Source organism: Sus scrofa, chromosome 1 (genome assembly GCF_000003025.6).
Source record: "Sus scrofa isolate TJ Tabasco breed Duroc chromosome 1, Sscrofa11.1, whole genome shotgun sequence".
NCBI classification, from domain to species: domain Eukaryota; kingdom Metazoa; phylum Chordata; class Mammalia; order Artiodactyla; family Suidae; genus Sus; species Sus scrofa.
In genome coordinates this window covers 237,364,367-237,381,575 of record NC_010443.5, presented here as the reverse complement: position 1 = coordinate 237,381,575, position 17,209 = coordinate 237,364,367, and the positions used below count along the sequence as shown (strand labels likewise).

Below are 17,209 nucleotides of genomic sequence, written 5' to 3'. Positions count from 1 at the left end.
TACATATCTACTGTACAAAGAGAGCAAGGAAACAGAAAACAATGGAGCAAGAACTGATTAGAAAAAACCTATAATGCTCAAGAAAAGGCAAGAAAAATCAAATCAGCAAAGACATCCAGTAACGGTCTTAAAAAAAATGCATTTGCAAAGAAAACACCTAGTAGAGAATATTTGCACAGTAGATATAATGAATGGAATTTTTTTAAGCTAACAGATAAATGTAAGAGGACCTGAGACATCTTAAATTCAAGCAACTGCAATAGACTTCCATTATTTAAAAATAAATAACAAAGATTACCTGTAGCATTTGTTGAAGAAGTAGAATGCTACTGGGAGAGAGCCACTTAGGAACTTCATATTTCCCTCTCTGCAAAAAACAAAGAAAGCATTAAAGAGATTTGGGTTCAATCAGCCTTGACACAAACTGCTACAGTTAACAACATGCTGGAGGTTTGCTTCCAACCTCGAAAACTTCACCAATTTTAAGATTTGGTAAATGTTACTAATAACATAAGAAATCCATTTCTTGCCTTAAAGAAGAAAATCCAGTAAATTAAATACTATTGTCACCTCTAAATTATCCACAAATCAGAGAAGGGCTAGAGCATGGAGAATGTAAGGGTGGAAAGCATAAATGTTAGAGGGCTTTGGAATCTATAGCATGGTTCCAAATGGACAGCAAATATACACTGTCATCAATGTCTGTATTGGTGAAGTAAATTTTAGTTTAGAGGGAGTTCCCTTTGTGGCTCAGTGGTTAACAAACCCAACTAGCATCCATGAGGATGTGGGTTCGATCCCTGGCCTCACTCAGTGGGTTAAGAATCCAGTGTTGCCATGAGCTGTAGTGTAGGTTGCAGACGCTGCTCACATCCTGCATTGCTGTGGCTGTGGTGTTGTAGGCCGGCGGCTACAGCTGTTTGGACCCCTAGGCCTGGGAACTTCCATAAACCACTGGTGCGGCCCTAAAAAGCAAAAAAAAGTTTTGTTTTAGTTAATAATCCACAAGATTTATCAATTGACAAAATGAGGTCATAGAAAAGCATATCTGGTGGCGGGATACAGGCTGTGGTTAAAAACAGGTTACAGGTGTTCCCGTTGTGACGCAGCGGAGACGAATCTGACTAGGAACCATGAGGTTGCAGGTTTGATCCCTGGCCTCACTCAGTGGGTTGAGGATCCGGCGTTGCCATGAGCTGTGGTGTAGGTCGCAGATGCGGCTCAGATCTGACATTGCTGTGACTATGGCGTAGGCTGGTGGCTAAAGCTCCAATTAGACCCCTAGCCTGGGAACTTCCATATGCCGAGGATTCAGCCCTAAAAAGGACAAAAGACAAAAAAAAAAAAACAAAAAACAAAACAAACAAACAAAAAAAACCAGTTACACATTTCATCCACAAGGCAGAATTCACAATCATTGAGGGGAACTGATGAAAGTCACCCCCAAGGCAAGTACGTCTTTGGGGAATGGGGGCGACTCAGGAGACAAATGTTTATATCCTATTATGCTCAGAAATTATAGTCACCAAGTTATCAACCAAAAACAAGACCAGGGGCTTGCTAAAGACTAATATATGATAAAATACCTCTTTTCACAGCCTGTCACACACACCCCTCTTTCCCAATTCAAAGGAAATGATAGAATCATTTTTCTTAGCAGAGAACAAATTGCTTAATGATGCTAGGATAACAGGTTAATTATATGAGAAAAATTAAGATTGAACTGTTATTCACAGTCTACACCAAAACTAATTCCCCCCAGGTTGAAGAGTTAAATGCAAACACAAAACCATGAGAGTACTTAAAAGAAAGCATCGGTGACTATTTTTAGACCCTTTCTGGACATGACAGTAACACTACAGCTATAAAGATTAACAGATAACAAAATTAAAAGCCAACATTTCTGTATAACAAAAACCGCTAACAAAGTTAATTAACAAACTGAGGGGAAAAAAACCTTTCTACCTAAATGACAAAGATTAACACACTTCATCACATTAAAAACTCAAAATCACCACCAATCCTGTTCTTCCCCCATTTTCCCCTTCTCAGCAAATGGCAACTGCATTACCAGCTGCTCAGAGCAGAAACCCTGGATCATTTTGAGCTCCTCTCTCTCTCTCACACTTCACATCCAATGCATGAGCAAAAGCTGTGGCTCTATGTTACGTATTCAGAATCACCTGTTACTACCTCCATCACACCCCCTAGGGTCTCTCAGCTGATACATTGTAAGAAGCTCCAAACTGGAGTTCCCTCCCTTAACAAATCCGACTAGGAGCCATGACGTTGCGAGTTCAATCCCCGCCTTGCTCAGTGGGTTAAGGATCTGGCAATGCCGTGGGCTGTGGTGTAGGTCGCAGATGTGGCTCGGATCCCGCGTTGCTGTGGCTGTGGTGTTGGCCAGCAGCAACAGCTCCGATTAGACCCCTAGTCTGGGAACCACCATGGGAGCGGCCCTAAAAATGGCAAAAAGACGAAAAGACAAAAAAAAAAAAAAGAAGCAGCCCCAAACTGGCCTTCCAGATCCCACCAGTGCCCCCTCACCCCCAAGTCTAGTCTCCACTGACCAATACCAGTATTCTTTCAAAACACTGCGTCAGGTCCTATCACTTCACTACTCAAAACTCGAATGGCTCCCCAGCTCACTCAGAATGAAATCTAAATTCCTCACTCTGACTCCTAGGCCCTCCGTGGTCTGTATCCCCACATTCCCCGCACTCCCTGCTTCCTCTCAAACTCACCTCCTAACTCTCTCCCTCACTCACCGAACCATGATCACGTCACATGTCAAACACAACCCTGCCTTAGGGCCTCTGCACGCTTTGTTCCCACTGCCTATAGTGCCTCCCCCAATATCAGCAGAGGTTGTAACTTAACCTTCTTCAGGTCTCCCCTTAATACTAGTGGTATCACTGAGGCCTCCTCGAACCACTTTTGTAAATAATATCCCCGACCACCATCATCCCTATGTCCCTTTCATGGCACTTTCTTTACAGTCCTTATCCCCACTTGTCATGCTACATTTTTATTTGTTTATCTGCTGCCTCACTACCTTAGAACATAAGCTCTTTCATACAGGGATTTTGTCAGTGCTGTTTCCTTTTCTTTTTTTTAAGTTTATGGCCACACCCATGGCACATGGACATTCCTGGGCCAGGGACTGCATCTGAGCCACAGCCATGAACTACACGGAATCCTTAACCCACTGCACCACTGCACCAGGCCGGGAATCAAACCTGCAGCTCCGCAGCAAGCCAAGCTGCTGCAGTCAGATTCTTAACCCAGTGCATACAGTAGGAACTCCTGTGCTGTTCACCTAGAACAATGTGTGGCCCTAACATATACAAGGTGCTCAATTAATGGTTCCTTAATAAATGAAGAAATGGGATAAAAGCATATAGTCTAAAAGAAAATGGGCAAAGAATATTCAGAGGTAATTCCCAAAACAAGAACTTTTAAATGGTCAATAAACATGAAAATATGTTCAACTAATTTAGTAATAAAAAAGTAATTAAACAAAACTATGATACCATCTATTATCTACCAAACTGATAAATCATTCAGTGTTAGAGTTCAGGGACAAGAGTGCTTATATATACAACTAGAGAGTATAAACTTTTTTTCTAAAGAATAATTTGGAAATATGAAAAAAAAAAAAAAACACACTCAGGATTGCATACCCTTGATTCAGCAATTTCACTCCTAGCAATTTATCCAATTTATCCTAGCAAATAATGTTACAAAAAACAGTAACATGGATCACAGAATTGCTCATGATAACTTGGAGAGCTAAGGAACATAATCTGATAGAATCCAGAGGGTGCCCAAAACTAATCAAAGACAAAATTACCTGAGTAAGAATCCTGCGCTAGAAATATATTACAGGTCCAGAGAGACAAGGGAAAATACACACACACACACACACACACACACAATAGCAACTGATAAGCTAGGAAGGTGGGGGCAGGTAAATGGAGAAGCAACTGCCATTGGGGTTCTCTGTTCTTATGAATTGTCTAGGACATAATTCTCGCAGAAATCAGTCCAGCTGAAAGGTAAGGGGAGAAACAGACAGATATGGGTCACTCAGAATTCTAGAATTACATGACAGGCTGGATTTTGATTATATTAAAGAAATAGTTTAGGTTCCAAAGAAATGTTATCAAGCAATTAATTTAAAAGAAGTGTTGACGTTAAAACAATTCAACCTCTGACTCAGCCTCTCTGAGGAGAGCAGGCATGCTGACCTACAAAGTGTTTTCTAGAAAGGGCAAGAGCTTTCATTTTACAAATGACATTTAATGTTATTAAATTTCTCATTCTCCTTTATCTAAAGCACTCACTACGACCCAGAGAAGCCCACTTTTACTTACACCTTGTCAGGGCACCTTAACGCTTGCCAGTGGTAGATGCTGACTGTTTCTGAATTATAATGAAGCCTCTAATTCATTTTTCCTTACTGTCCCTCATCCACCAAGCACTGAGGGCCCAGTGCTGCCCGAGCTCTAGGCCTATCCCCTGGGAAAGGAGGATTTTAGATGCTTCAGCTACCTCGCTGGGACTCAGTAGCAAGTCACAGTTGCTGCATGACTGGCCCTGACCTAGTTCACCCCACGCTCTTATCTGAGCTTTTCCCGATCCCTGAGACCAAGACCTCTCATGATTCAAACCCTGGGTACCTGACATGTTCTCTTTGTTGACAAACTGATCGTTTGCCTGATACCTCAAATCCTGTAGCTTGCTCTTGCCAGGTCTCATAGAAAGTAGAGTGAGGACTAGAGTAAGGACTCTCCTACCTGCTTATACTGATCAAAGGGTCATGATCAACCTGAACCTCCAATCACAACCTGCATAACCTCTTAGAGGATCTCCTGTCTAGCTTTACTGGCTGGTTAGAACCTGCATGTACTCCAGTGGGTTTTTCCTCATGTTGACTATACACAGAGTCATTTGCTGCTTAATCCCTGCAGAACATCTGCACTGGGTTGAAGAATATTCCCCCCTACCCTCACCCCCCATTCATGTCTACCTGGAACCTGTGAATGCATCCTTATTTGGAAATAGGGCCTTTTGCAGAAGTAATGAGGTAGAGATCAGATCATATTGGGTAGGCTGGGCCCTAAATTCGATACGACTTATAAGAAGGGGAGGTGTTCCTGCCATGGCGCAGTGGAATCCAACTAGGAACCATGAGGTTGAAGGTTTGATCTCTGGCTTTGCTCAGTGGATTAAGGGTCCAGTGGTGTTGCCATGAGCTGTGGCGCAGGTTGCAGATTTGGCTTGGATCTGATATTGCTATGGCTGTGGTGTAGGCGGGCAGCTGGAGCTCTGATTGGACCCCTAATCTGGAAACCTCCATATGCCTCGAGTGCGGCCCTAAAAAGCAAAAAAAAAAAAAAAAGAAAGAAAGAAAGAAAAGAAAGGAGGGGGAAATTTAGACATAGGAAAACAGAGGCAGAGACAGGAGTGATGCATCTACAAGCCAAAGGAATGTCAAGGATTGTAGGCCAACACCAGAAGCTAGAAAAGGATAAAGGATTCTCCCCTAGAGCCTTCAAAGAGAGCAGGGCCCCGAAGACACCTTAATTTTGGACTTCTGGCCTCCAGAACTATTAGAGAATAAATATCTGTCGCTTTAAGACACTGCCCTGTAGTACTTTGTGACAACAACCTAGGAAACTAATATACAATCTGTAAGGCTGTAACTTACTTGCATTACCTCTGTCCTATCAGCACTTGCCCACCCCAAGGATAAATCTGGTTCCAGGTGCTAGCCCTTTCTGGTCTGCTCCAACACACCGATAGAGAACAAGTTCATAACTAGATCTACGATGATAAAATAAATGTTATGTTTTTAAATCCAAAAGTTGCCATCCAAAACAAAAGTGCTCTTAACTAAAAGTAGCAAAATTCTATAAAAAACAGATGCAAAAATGACTTTTCAGACCAAAACACTGAATGAGAAGAGCTCCACTAGGCTGATCCCAACCTCTTCTTTGCCTCTTTTTTATCACCCCTTTTGTCATCCCCGCTTGAATTCATGGAGGATCTTTTAATGGATCCCCAATGTTGTGCTATAAGCTGGCACCACAGAAGCAACCCTATCCAGAGAGGACAAGTGAATGAGAAGCGTGGTGCCTGGTGCACTGGAAACAGACAGGGATTGGACTCAGACAGCAGGTTTGAATCCCAGTCGGCTGCTTATTCACTCCTTGAACTTGTACAAGTTATTTCGTCTTTTCTGAAGAGTAGGCTTTGGAGACAAACTGCCTGGATTCTACCCCTTACCAGCTGTGTGGATGAGCTATTTAACCTCACTGTGCCTCAGTTTCCTAGTGTGTAAAAAGGAGTATAATAATAGTACCAACTCGGAGTTCCTATCGTGGCTCAGTGGTTAACGAATCCGACTAGGAACCATGAGGTTGCGGGTTCAATCCCTGGCCTCACTCAGTGGGTTAAGGATCTGGTGTTGCCGTGAGCCATGGCATAGGTTGCAGACATGGCTCGGATCCCACGTTGCTATGGCTGTGGCGTAGGCCGGTGGCTATAGCTCCGATTGGACCCCTTGCCTGGGAACATCCATATGCTGTGGGAGCGGCCCTAGAAAATGCAAAAAGCCAAAAAATAAAAATTAAAAAAAAACAATAATAGTACCAACTCCATAAATCATTGCTAGCATTCCATGATTTAATACATGTAAAGCACTTATATGTGTTATCTATAATAATACATATTATATGTGCCAGGCGCACAGTAAGAACTCCGTATTTGTTAGTTTCTACTACACTGCTGCCCTACTACTATGATTATTACTCCCACTACTACTGCTACTATCTGTGAAACAAGCACAATAATGACACAGAGTTACAAAAGGAATAAAAGAGAATGTATGTGAAAGCACTCAGCACAACGCCTTGCACATAACAGACAATACATGTTTGTTCAATTGGAAATAAATAGAAGAGGGAGACAGGGCTACTCAAAACAGGGGCAGACCAAAGATGGCAGGTTGGCCAAAAGCCATGCCTGCCAAGGTGTGAAATGCTCAGTATAGTAAGAAAGGCTAGAGTCTTTCTGAGGATGCCTATGCCCTCTCAATGAAGCAGTTTTTGTCCCACTGCAGCTGCCTCGGAATCTCAGGAATCCCTGGTAAGGAACACATGAACTAGCCAACTCCTATTCTCATCACCCCCTAAAATGTACCCACCCACTTTCCCTGCCTGCTTAAAACAGCTCTGCAGTGTATCATCCACAAAGCATGAGGCCTCTGCCCCATCACCATGACCTGACATTCTCAGCTTCATTCTCTGCACTGCAACCCCAACCTCTTATTTAGACACAGTGCTTAAAAACACACAAAACACTTGTGGATATGTTTTTTCCTGTACAGTAGGCAGGGATTACTAACCACATTACACAGATGAGAAAAGTATGTCTTAGCCAAGGAAATTAAATACTTTTTCAAGATTATAAGGCATTGGTTCTCAACTGTGGGTGAGTCTGTCCCCCAGCAGACATCTGCCAATGTCTGGAGACATTTTTTGGCCACACCCATAGCACGTGGAAGTTCCCAGGCCAGGGACTGAACCCATGCCACAGCAGTGACCCAAGCCACTGCGGTAACAACACTGGCTCCTTAACCTGCTGTGCCACAAGGGAACTCCTAGAACCATTTTTGATTGTTATGACTTGGGGGCTGCTACCGCCATCTAGTGGCTAAAAGGATGCTGTTCAACATCCCACAAAGCACAGGACAGCCTCCCACAACAGAGAGTTATCTAGTCCAAAATGTCAATGACGCCGAAATTGAAAAACACTGTTATAGAGAAATAAAGGGGGTAAAGATAGGACTAGATTTTTTTTTTTTTACTGTACTGTGCTGGAAGGCCTAACGATACCTAGAAGTAGACAGAGAGAAAGGCTCCTTATTTAAACACTGAAAGTATATATCTAAGGACCAAAGGAAACTGAGAGGAACAATTCTGCTGAGGATGAGCATCTCCACAAAAGGCCCTGTGTCAACCAGGACCATGCACCTCAAGCCTGGTTTCTGCTCAGGCGGTGGAGAATTCTTGTTGATTTAAGGGATGATTACCTTGCAAACGAGAGCAAGAAACAGGTGACAGAGGGAGGAAACCAAGTAGGAGGGGGTGAAAAGATATGTGTGCTAACCAGCAAGATAACCCTGGGAAGGCTGGTGGCCTTGAAATTGTTCGGTTTTCATATAATACTAAGAAAGGCAGGCAATCTCTCAAGCACATAATAGTACTGTAGTCAACTCTATAATTGTAAAGTATTATCTCATAAAGAGATAACTTGCTCATTTTCTTTAAAATTATAAACGATACTTGTTAGAAAGCCATTCCACTTTCAAACTGCTCAACTTTCATTTACTGAATTAGCTATATTTCCTTAATATTTGTGTACCCAGAAGTACAGCCATGCTTGTCTTTGAATGCAAGGATGGCAAATGAACACAGATGACATCAATAAGATTAATACTCAATCTATGAGGAACCGTGCAGGAAGATGCCGTTTTGGCATTTTGCTTAAAATAGTCAACAAATAAAAAAGATAAACCAAGTCTGCCTCTTAAACAAGAGTTAACGTACAGGGTGTCAAATATTGCTGGCTTTTGCAATCAAACCAAGAACTGAGGGAAGTGTTATTCCCAAGTGAGGAATTTTAGAACATTCTAGGCAAAGATACACACTGCATGCAAGTGATACGACACCTTAATTAGATTCAACCAGCAGACTGTATTACACTGTGACTCGGAACAATAGTTCTGAGCCAAGATTACAATAAATTTCAAAATCTATAATGTGTGAAATTAAATTCCACAATAATGCATAAAAGTCCTAATTTGAATCAATTTTCAACTTGCAAATACATGAAAAAATAAAAAATGAAATTCAAAGTAGGAGAAACAAAGAATATACAGTATTAGTAAATAATATTAATTAGGAAGGCTAAATCTCTACTGAACAAGAATTAGACATTTTCTACCATGCTCATTCCACTGCAGAAATACCTGATTACCAAAAATATCCAAATTTGGATCTAACATCAACTGGAAGTATGTAACAATTTTATATTATCTTAAAGTAAGATAATCCCAAAGGATTGATCCAGGATCCACTAGGGCACTCAAATACATAAAAGCAGAGAACACTGATGTTTATACATTGGTACATTCACCTTTTATTGATGAAACAATACCTAAGTAATTAAGAGCATTAATTCCATGGCTGCCATATGCATGTGAACTCGCAGAGTTCCCATCGTGGCTCAGAAGTTAATGAATCTGACTAGCAGCCATGAGGACGCAGGTTCAATCTCTGGCCTGACTCAGTAGGTTAAAGATCCAGCGTTGCCGTGAGCTGTGGTATAGGTTGTAGGCGAGGCTAGGATCCTGGTTGCTGTGGCTGTGGGCAGAGGCCAGCAGCTACAGCTTCAATTCGACCCCTAGTCTGGGAACCTCCATATACTGTGGGTGCAACCCTAAACAGCAAAAAAAAAAAAAAAAAAAAAAAAAAAAAAGAGAGCGAGAGAGCGAGAGAGAGAGAGAGAGAGAGAGAGAATGTCAATCTGGGTCCAGAGAGGTTTAAAAAAAAAAAAGCAAGCTAACAGTAAAGTCAGAATATGAGAAACACCATAGATATAGTATAGTTTAATTTCAGCAAGGTATTAACAGTCACTTATTTTACCTTTGAGGAGAGGATAAGACCACAGAATCTTTTTTTTTTTTTTTTTTTTTTTTTTTTGGTCTTTTTAGGGCCACACCCACAGCAACATAGAGGTTCCCAGGCTAAGGGTTGAATCGGAGCTGTAGCAACCGGCCTACACCACTGCCACAGCAATGCCAGACCCAAGCTGCATCTGTGACCTACACCACAGCTCCCAGCAATGCCGGATCCTTAACTCATTGAGCAAGACCAGGGTCCAAAGCTGTGTCTTCGTGGGTACTAGTCAGGTTCGTTAACCGCTGAGCCACAACGGGAAATACAAGACCACAGAACCTTGGTAAAACATATCTGATACACACTAAAAACCAACACCCAGCACATGTGCAGGTGGTCTGAGTCTACTCAGTTTTTAAATCAAGCACTTGGATTAGAGACATGTAAGAAATGTACAAAATGTCAGTGCTGGGAAGGGCAGCTGATGTTACATGAGATCAGAATAAAGATTCAAAACATCAACAGAGGAGAATCCTAGGCTGAAACAAACAAGGAAACATGAATGTGAATAAACAGAAGTCAGAGAACTTAGAGCTCTTCAGTGCTGGACTGGACCTTGGCAATAACTGATTAGCACAATGCTCTAACACTACTGATAAAGAAAATGAGGACCAGTAAGTTGCTCTACCAGGGGGGACACCTCAAGTGAATAGAACAGCTGATGCACAAGACCTATTAGGAATTAGGAGAACTGGTAACGTCCTGGTAAATCTGACAAGTTTGGATGTCTGGGAACATTCCCAGGTTAATGAACACAAAAGAAGCTGGGATAAAGATCAATTTCCTCTCTAGGAGTCTCAGATTCTCTTGAGACCACAGAGCTGGGAAATAGTATTTCATGGCGGCTATGAGAAGGGGCTCTGAGCTTAACTAGCAGACTTCAAGTCCCAGTTCTGAGAGTTGCCTCATGGCTCAGCAGGTTAGGGATCAGGCGCTGTCCCTGCTGCAGTTCAGGTCACTGCTGTGGCATGAGTTCGATTCCTAGCTTGGGAACTTCCACATGCAGGAGGCAAGGCAAAAAAAAAGAAAAAAAAAAAAATCACAATTCTGCCACTTCTAGCTACAACACCCTGAGTGAGTTATTTAAGGTCTCTGCTCCTTAGTTTCCTTGTCCATTAGAGGGGTACAATAATAGCAACTACCTCACTCAGAGCAGAGTCTGGCAAATAAGAAAAACTGAGGAAAGTTAAGTATTACTTAGCAAGGACAAGCAACCATGTGCAGGGTCACAAAAATAAGAAACACCTGCTTCAGAATGCTGTATCACCTTGGAGGAAAAAAAAATGGGAGTGGGGAAAAAAGTTTTAAAAATGCAGCAAAAATAGACTGATGGAGATGCTCTAGACAGAAACTTCAGCACAACTCATATAAGCATAGAATTCCACTTGTGTACACCTAGAGAGAGATTCAGACCTGCCCTGCAGAAGATACCATCCCCACATCTCACATCAGTTTTAGGGGTTCAAAACGTTATCGCTGGAGTTCATATAAGCATAGAATTCCACTTGTGTACACCTAGAGAGAGATTCAGACCTGCCCTGCAGAAGATACCATCCCCACATCTCACATCAGTTTTAGGGGTTCAAAATGTTATCGCTGGAGTTCCCGTTGTGGCTCTGTGGTAATGAACCCGACTGGTATCCATGAGGATGTGGGTTCGATCCCTGGCCTCACTCAGTGGGTTAAAAATCCAGCGTTGCTATAAGCTGCAGTATAGGTTGCAGACACTGCTCAGATCTGGTGTTGCTGTGGCTGTGGTGTAGGCCAGTGGCTGCAGCTCTGATTGGACCCATAGCCTGGGAACCTCCATATGCTGCGGTGCAGCCCTAGAAAGACCAAAAAAACAAAAAACAAAATTATCACTCTACTTTTTTTTTAAAACTGGCCACAGCTTTTTCCGTGGCATATGTAAGTCCCCAGGCCAGGGATTGAATCTGAGCTGCAGGTGCAGCAATACCAGATCCTTTAACCCACTGCACGGGGCCAGGGATCAAACCTCTGCAGCAGAGTTCCCGCTGTGGTGCAGAGGTTAACAAACCCGACCAGGATCCATAGGGATTTGGGTTCAAGCCCTGGCCTCATTCAGTGGGTTAAGGGTTCTGGCGTTGCCTGGAGATGTGGTGTAGGTCGCAGATATGGCTTGGATCCTGCATTGCTGGGGCTGTGGCATAGGCTGGCAGCTGTAGCTCTGATTGGACCCAGGAACCTCGATATGACACAGATGCAGCAAACCTCCACAGTGTTTCAAGCCACTACAGTCAGAACTCCTTTATCATTCTCCTTTTTAAAAAATTATTACTGGAGTTCCCGTCATGGCACAGTGGTTAACGAATCCGACTAGGAACCATGAGGTTGTGGGTTCGGTCCCTGCCCTTGCTCAGTGGGTTAACGATCCGGCGTTGCGGTGAGCTGTGGTGTAGGTTGCAGACTTGGCTTGGATCCCGCGTTGCTGTGGCTCTGGCGTAGGCAAGTGGCTACAGCTCTGATTCGACCCCTAGCCTGGGAACCTCCATAAGCTGCAGAAGCGGCCCTAGAAATAGCAAAAAGACAAATAAATAAATAAAATAAAAAATTATTACTAGCAAACCAAATTCCATAGCATGTTAAAAGAATTATACCCTATGACCAAGTACAATTTATTCCTGAAATGCAAGGATGGCTCAATATATACAAACCAATATATGGAGTAAACCACAATAGCAGAATGGAGAAAAACACATGATCATATCATTTAATGCAGAAAAAAACATCTGACAAAACTCAATTCCCTTTCACGACAAAAACACTCAACAAACTAGGACTATCTCAACATTGTAAATACCATACATCAAGAATTCTTAGCTAACATCATACTCAACGGTGGAAGACTGAAAGCTTTTCCTCTAAGATCAAGAACAAGGCAGAAATGCCCACTTGTTTTACTCCTATTCAATATAGTAGTGGAAGTCCTTGCCAGAACGATTCGATAGGATGATTCACAATTGAAGATGCAGAAGAGTATAGTCTGAATTATTCCTCTTCTTTCCCTCTCCCAATATTCTTCCCTAGAAGGAGCAGCAATAAGCAACTTCTTATATCTCCTTCCATATGTGAGCAAATAATATAAACACACTTCCCTCTCCTTTGTTTTTTTTTACAAAAGTGACAGTATGCTATACACACTGTTCTTCACCTTGCTTTTCTCTTTATCAATTTTTTTTTTTTTAATGGCCACACCTGCAGCATATGGAAGTTCCCAGGCTAGAGGCTGAATATGAAGTGCAACTGCTGGCCGACACCACAGCCACAGCAATGCCAGATCCAAGCTGCATCTGTGACCTGTGTCGAAGCCTGCAGCAACACTGGATTCTTGACCTACTGAGCAAGGCCAGGGATCAAGTGGGCATCTTCAGGGATGCTAGTCAGGTTCTTAACCTGCAGAGACACAACAGGAACTCCGACAACATATTTTAGATAGCACATCATGTCAGTATTTAAAGTGTCCTTGTTCACTTTTATGGTTGTAGAATGTTCTGCTATAAAGATGCACTATAATTTAACAACAACGTTTTCCAAAAAAAAGTATTATTATGACTCACAAAACACAAGTAATTAAGAAATAAAAAGGTGGAGTTCCCGTCGTGGCGCAGTGGTTAATGAATCTGACTAGGAACCATGAGGTGGTGGGTTCAGTCCCTGCCCTTGCTCAGTGGGTTGACGATCCAGCGTTGCCGTGAGCTGTGGTGTAGGTTGCAGACACGGCTCGGATCCCGCATTGCTGTGGCTCTGGCGTAGGCCGGTGGCTACAGCTCCGATTGGACCCCTAGCCTGGGAACCTCCATATGCTGCGGGAGCAGCCCAAGAAATAGCAAAAAAGACAAAAAAAAAAAAAAAGAAAAGAAATAAAAAGGTAATCAGTGGAGTTCCCATCGTGGCTCAAAGGAAACAAATCCAACTAGGAACCATGAGGGTTCCATCCCTGGCCTCGCTCAGTGGGTTAAGGATCTGGCATTGCCGTGAGCTGTGCTGTAGGTAACAGACGTGACTCGGATCCTGTGTTGCTGTTGCTATGGTGTAGGCCAGCAGCTGTAGCTCTGATTTTACCCCTAACCTGGGAACCTCCATATGCCAGCGGGTGCAGCCCTTAAAAAGCAAAAATAAAGAAAGAAAGAAAAAGGTGAGCAAGTAGTAAACAAAACTTTGTTTCTACAGTATGAGGATACAGGCCCCTTGAAGAAAATGGAATTTCATACAACACAAAAAACCACCTCAGGCCAGGTCTCCAATCCTGGCTCATTCAATTACAATGATTAACACCACAGATGTTACCAAATCATCCATTCTTAAAGTGAAATAAACTTTAACCCATCAATTTATGGGCCCATTAGCTTTCTAAGCATTCCATCTAAAAAGTAAACTAGAGAGTACCCATTGTGGCTCAGTGGAAAGGAATCTGACTAGCATCCATGAGGACATAGGTTCAATCCCTGGTCTTGCTCAGTGGGTTAAGTATCTGGCACTGCTATGGCTGTAGCGTAGGCCAGCAGCTACAGCTCCAATTCAACGCCTTGCCTGGGAACCTCCATATGCCACAGGTGAGGCTCTAAAAAGAAAAATAAATAACTGCTCGAGGACAACCAAAAAGAATTTTTTTTTTTTTGGCTGCGCCCACGGCACACAGAAATTCTCAGGCCAGGGGAACCCAGGTCACAACAGTCACAATACTGGATCCTTAACCAGGAGTCACCAGGGAACTCCCCCAATTTCTTTTGTCTCTTTAGGGGCGCACCCACAGCAGATGGCAGTTCCCAAGCTAGGGGTCAAATCAGAGCTGTAGCTGCCGGCCTACACCACAGCCACAACAACACAGGATCCAAGGCAGGTTTGTGACCTACATCACAGCTCATGGCAACCCCAGATCATTAACCCACTGAGCAAGGCCAGGGATTGAACCCATGTCCTCATGGAGACCAGTTAGGTTTGTTACCGCTGAGCTGTAACAGTACAATTGGGAACTTTCCCAATTTTTATTTTTTAATAAATAACTATTCAATATGTGATAGTTCCTAGTTTTTACTGAATCCCTAGAAACTATTACAGATACCAGATTTAATTGTTATAGCAACCAAATAATCTGGTATCCTGAAAGAATATAGAACAGAAAAAAGACATTAGAGAAAAACTAAAGAATCTGAATAAAGAACAGCACTTCGTTAACACTGATGTACCAAAGTTGATTCCTTAGTTGTGACAAATACACCATAATAATACAAGGCGTTATTAATAGAGAGAAGCATATATAGGAACCCCCTGTACCATCTTTGCAATGTTTCTGTAAATCTAGAATTATTTTAAAATAAAAATGTTATTAAAAAAGAAAAAAGCTGGGTCTCTCTCACTTCTTATACCAATATTAACTTCTGATAGATCAAAGAACTAGTATTTTAACAATGTAAACATATTAGGGAAAAAAAAATCAGAAAAAATTTAAATATGTAGATTCTAACACATACGACAAACTGTTAATTTCCTTGGGATGATCAATAGCATGGTACATGCTCCAAATCCAGGCTACCTGAGTTCATATCCCAATTCTGCCAATAATTAGTTGGTTAAATTTAAGACAAACTATTTTCCCTCTTTCTGCTTCACTTTCCTCATCTTTCAAAAGAATGTGTTAACAGTACTTACCTCATTGGACTAATGTGAGAATTAAATAAACTAATGCATGTAAAATGCATATGGCCAAGAGGCACACAGTAATAGCAATTACTATTATTCCTTATTGTAGAAACATTCTTACAATTTAATAAAAGACTAATAACTTTAGAGGGAAAAAAAGCCACAAATAGATAAGTTCAAAGAAATATATGTATAAGAATAAGCTCAAACTCTCTAATTATTATGGACACATGAAACACATGAATAGGGAGTTCCTATCATGGTTTGGTGGGTTACCAACTCAACTAGTGTCCATGAGGATGTGGGTTCGATCCCTGGCCTTGTTCAGTGGGTTAAGGATCTGGCATTGCCGTGAGCTGTGGTGTAGGTCACAGACACAGCTTGGATCCAGTGTTGCTGTGGCTGTGGTACGGGCTGGCAGCTGCAGCTCCAATTCGACCTCTAGCCTGGGAACTTCCATATGCCGAGGATGCAGCCCAAAAAACAAAAAGGAAAAGGAAACACATGAATAAAGTAGCAGATGCCATTTTCACCCATTCAATTGGCCGAGACCCAAAATTTTGAGAAATAACAGTATTGGACAGAGTATGGAGAAACAGACACTTGCAAATACTGCTGGTGGGAGTATGATTTGGAAAAAATGCTGGAGCAATCCTACTACTCACTACCTAAGTCCAAAAAGGTATTTACAGGCATGCTCACTAAGCATCATTTATAATAGTGAAAAACAAGAAAATAACCAAAACTGTTCGCAAGAGAATGGCCAATTTTTAGCAATGAGTTACTGCCATACACATATCATGGCACACCGTTGAGTAACGAAAGAAAAATACAGACTATTGGTGTGATACTGTTTATGTTACAAAAAAATAGAAAATATTATGAATATAAACAAAAGATCTGGAAGAACCAAAGTAATAACAGTATTATTTATGTCTTACCCATGTGAAGATTGCGGAGTGGGGGATAGATATCAGAGGAAAAGTCAAGAGAATGTTACTTATCGGTAAGGTTTTAATTCTCTATCAGAAAATGTTTTTTATGCATTACATGGGGAATTTAAAAATTAACTTTTTAATGATATATACAAACTTAGAATAAAAGAAATTTCACAATACCATGCAGCCATTAAAAAAAATAACAAGGGAGTTCCTGTCATGGCTCAGGGTTAATGAACCTGCCTAGTATCCATCAGGATGCAGGTTTGATCCCTGGCCTTGTTCAGTGAGTTAAGGATCTGGCATTGCTGTGAGCTGCAGTGTAGATCACAGACGTGGCTCTGATCCTATGTTGTTGTGACTGTGGCGTAGGCCAGCAGTTACAGCTCTAATTTGAACCCTAGCCTGAGCACTTCCATGGGCCTCGGGTGAAGCCCTTGAAAGACAAAAAAGTAATAATAATAGTGAAAACCTAAATATGTTGCTATGTACCAATATGAAACAATCTTCAAAGTAAAGCATTAAATTTAAAAAGGAGGGGACAAAAAGTACCCTCTTAGCTCAGGGGGTTAAGGATCTAGCTTTTTTTTTTTTGTCTTTTTACCATTTCTTGGGCCGCTCCCATGGCGTATGGAGGTTCCCAGGCTAGGGGTCTAATTAGAGCTGTAGCTGCCAGCCTACTCCAGAGCCACAGCAACTAAGGATCTGAGCCGCGTCTGCAACCTTCACCACAGCTCACAGCAACACGGGATCCTTAACCCACTGAGCAAGGCCAGGGATCAAACCCACAACCTCATGGTTCCTAGTTGGATTCATTAACCACTGTGCCACGATGGGAACTCCAAGGATCTAGCTTTGTCACTG

The 17,209-nt window shown here is 42.1% G+C and overlaps 1 protein-coding gene across 5 annotated transcripts in view; it reads right to left on the bottom strand.

Moving 5' to 3' along the window:
* The window catches only part of MELK (maternal embryonic leucine zipper kinase), a 114,362-nt gene that overhangs the window by 49,947 nt on the left and 47,206 nt on the right, over positions 1-17,209 (bottom strand). For all 5 annotated transcript variants that reach the window (XM_005660248.3, XM_021066086.1, XM_021066072.1 and 2 more), the window contains one exon: positions 299-367. In XM_005660248.3, coding sequence (XP_005660305.1) covers positions 299-367 — 69 coding nt within the window. The remainder of the gene's footprint in view (positions 1-298; positions 368-17,209) is intronic.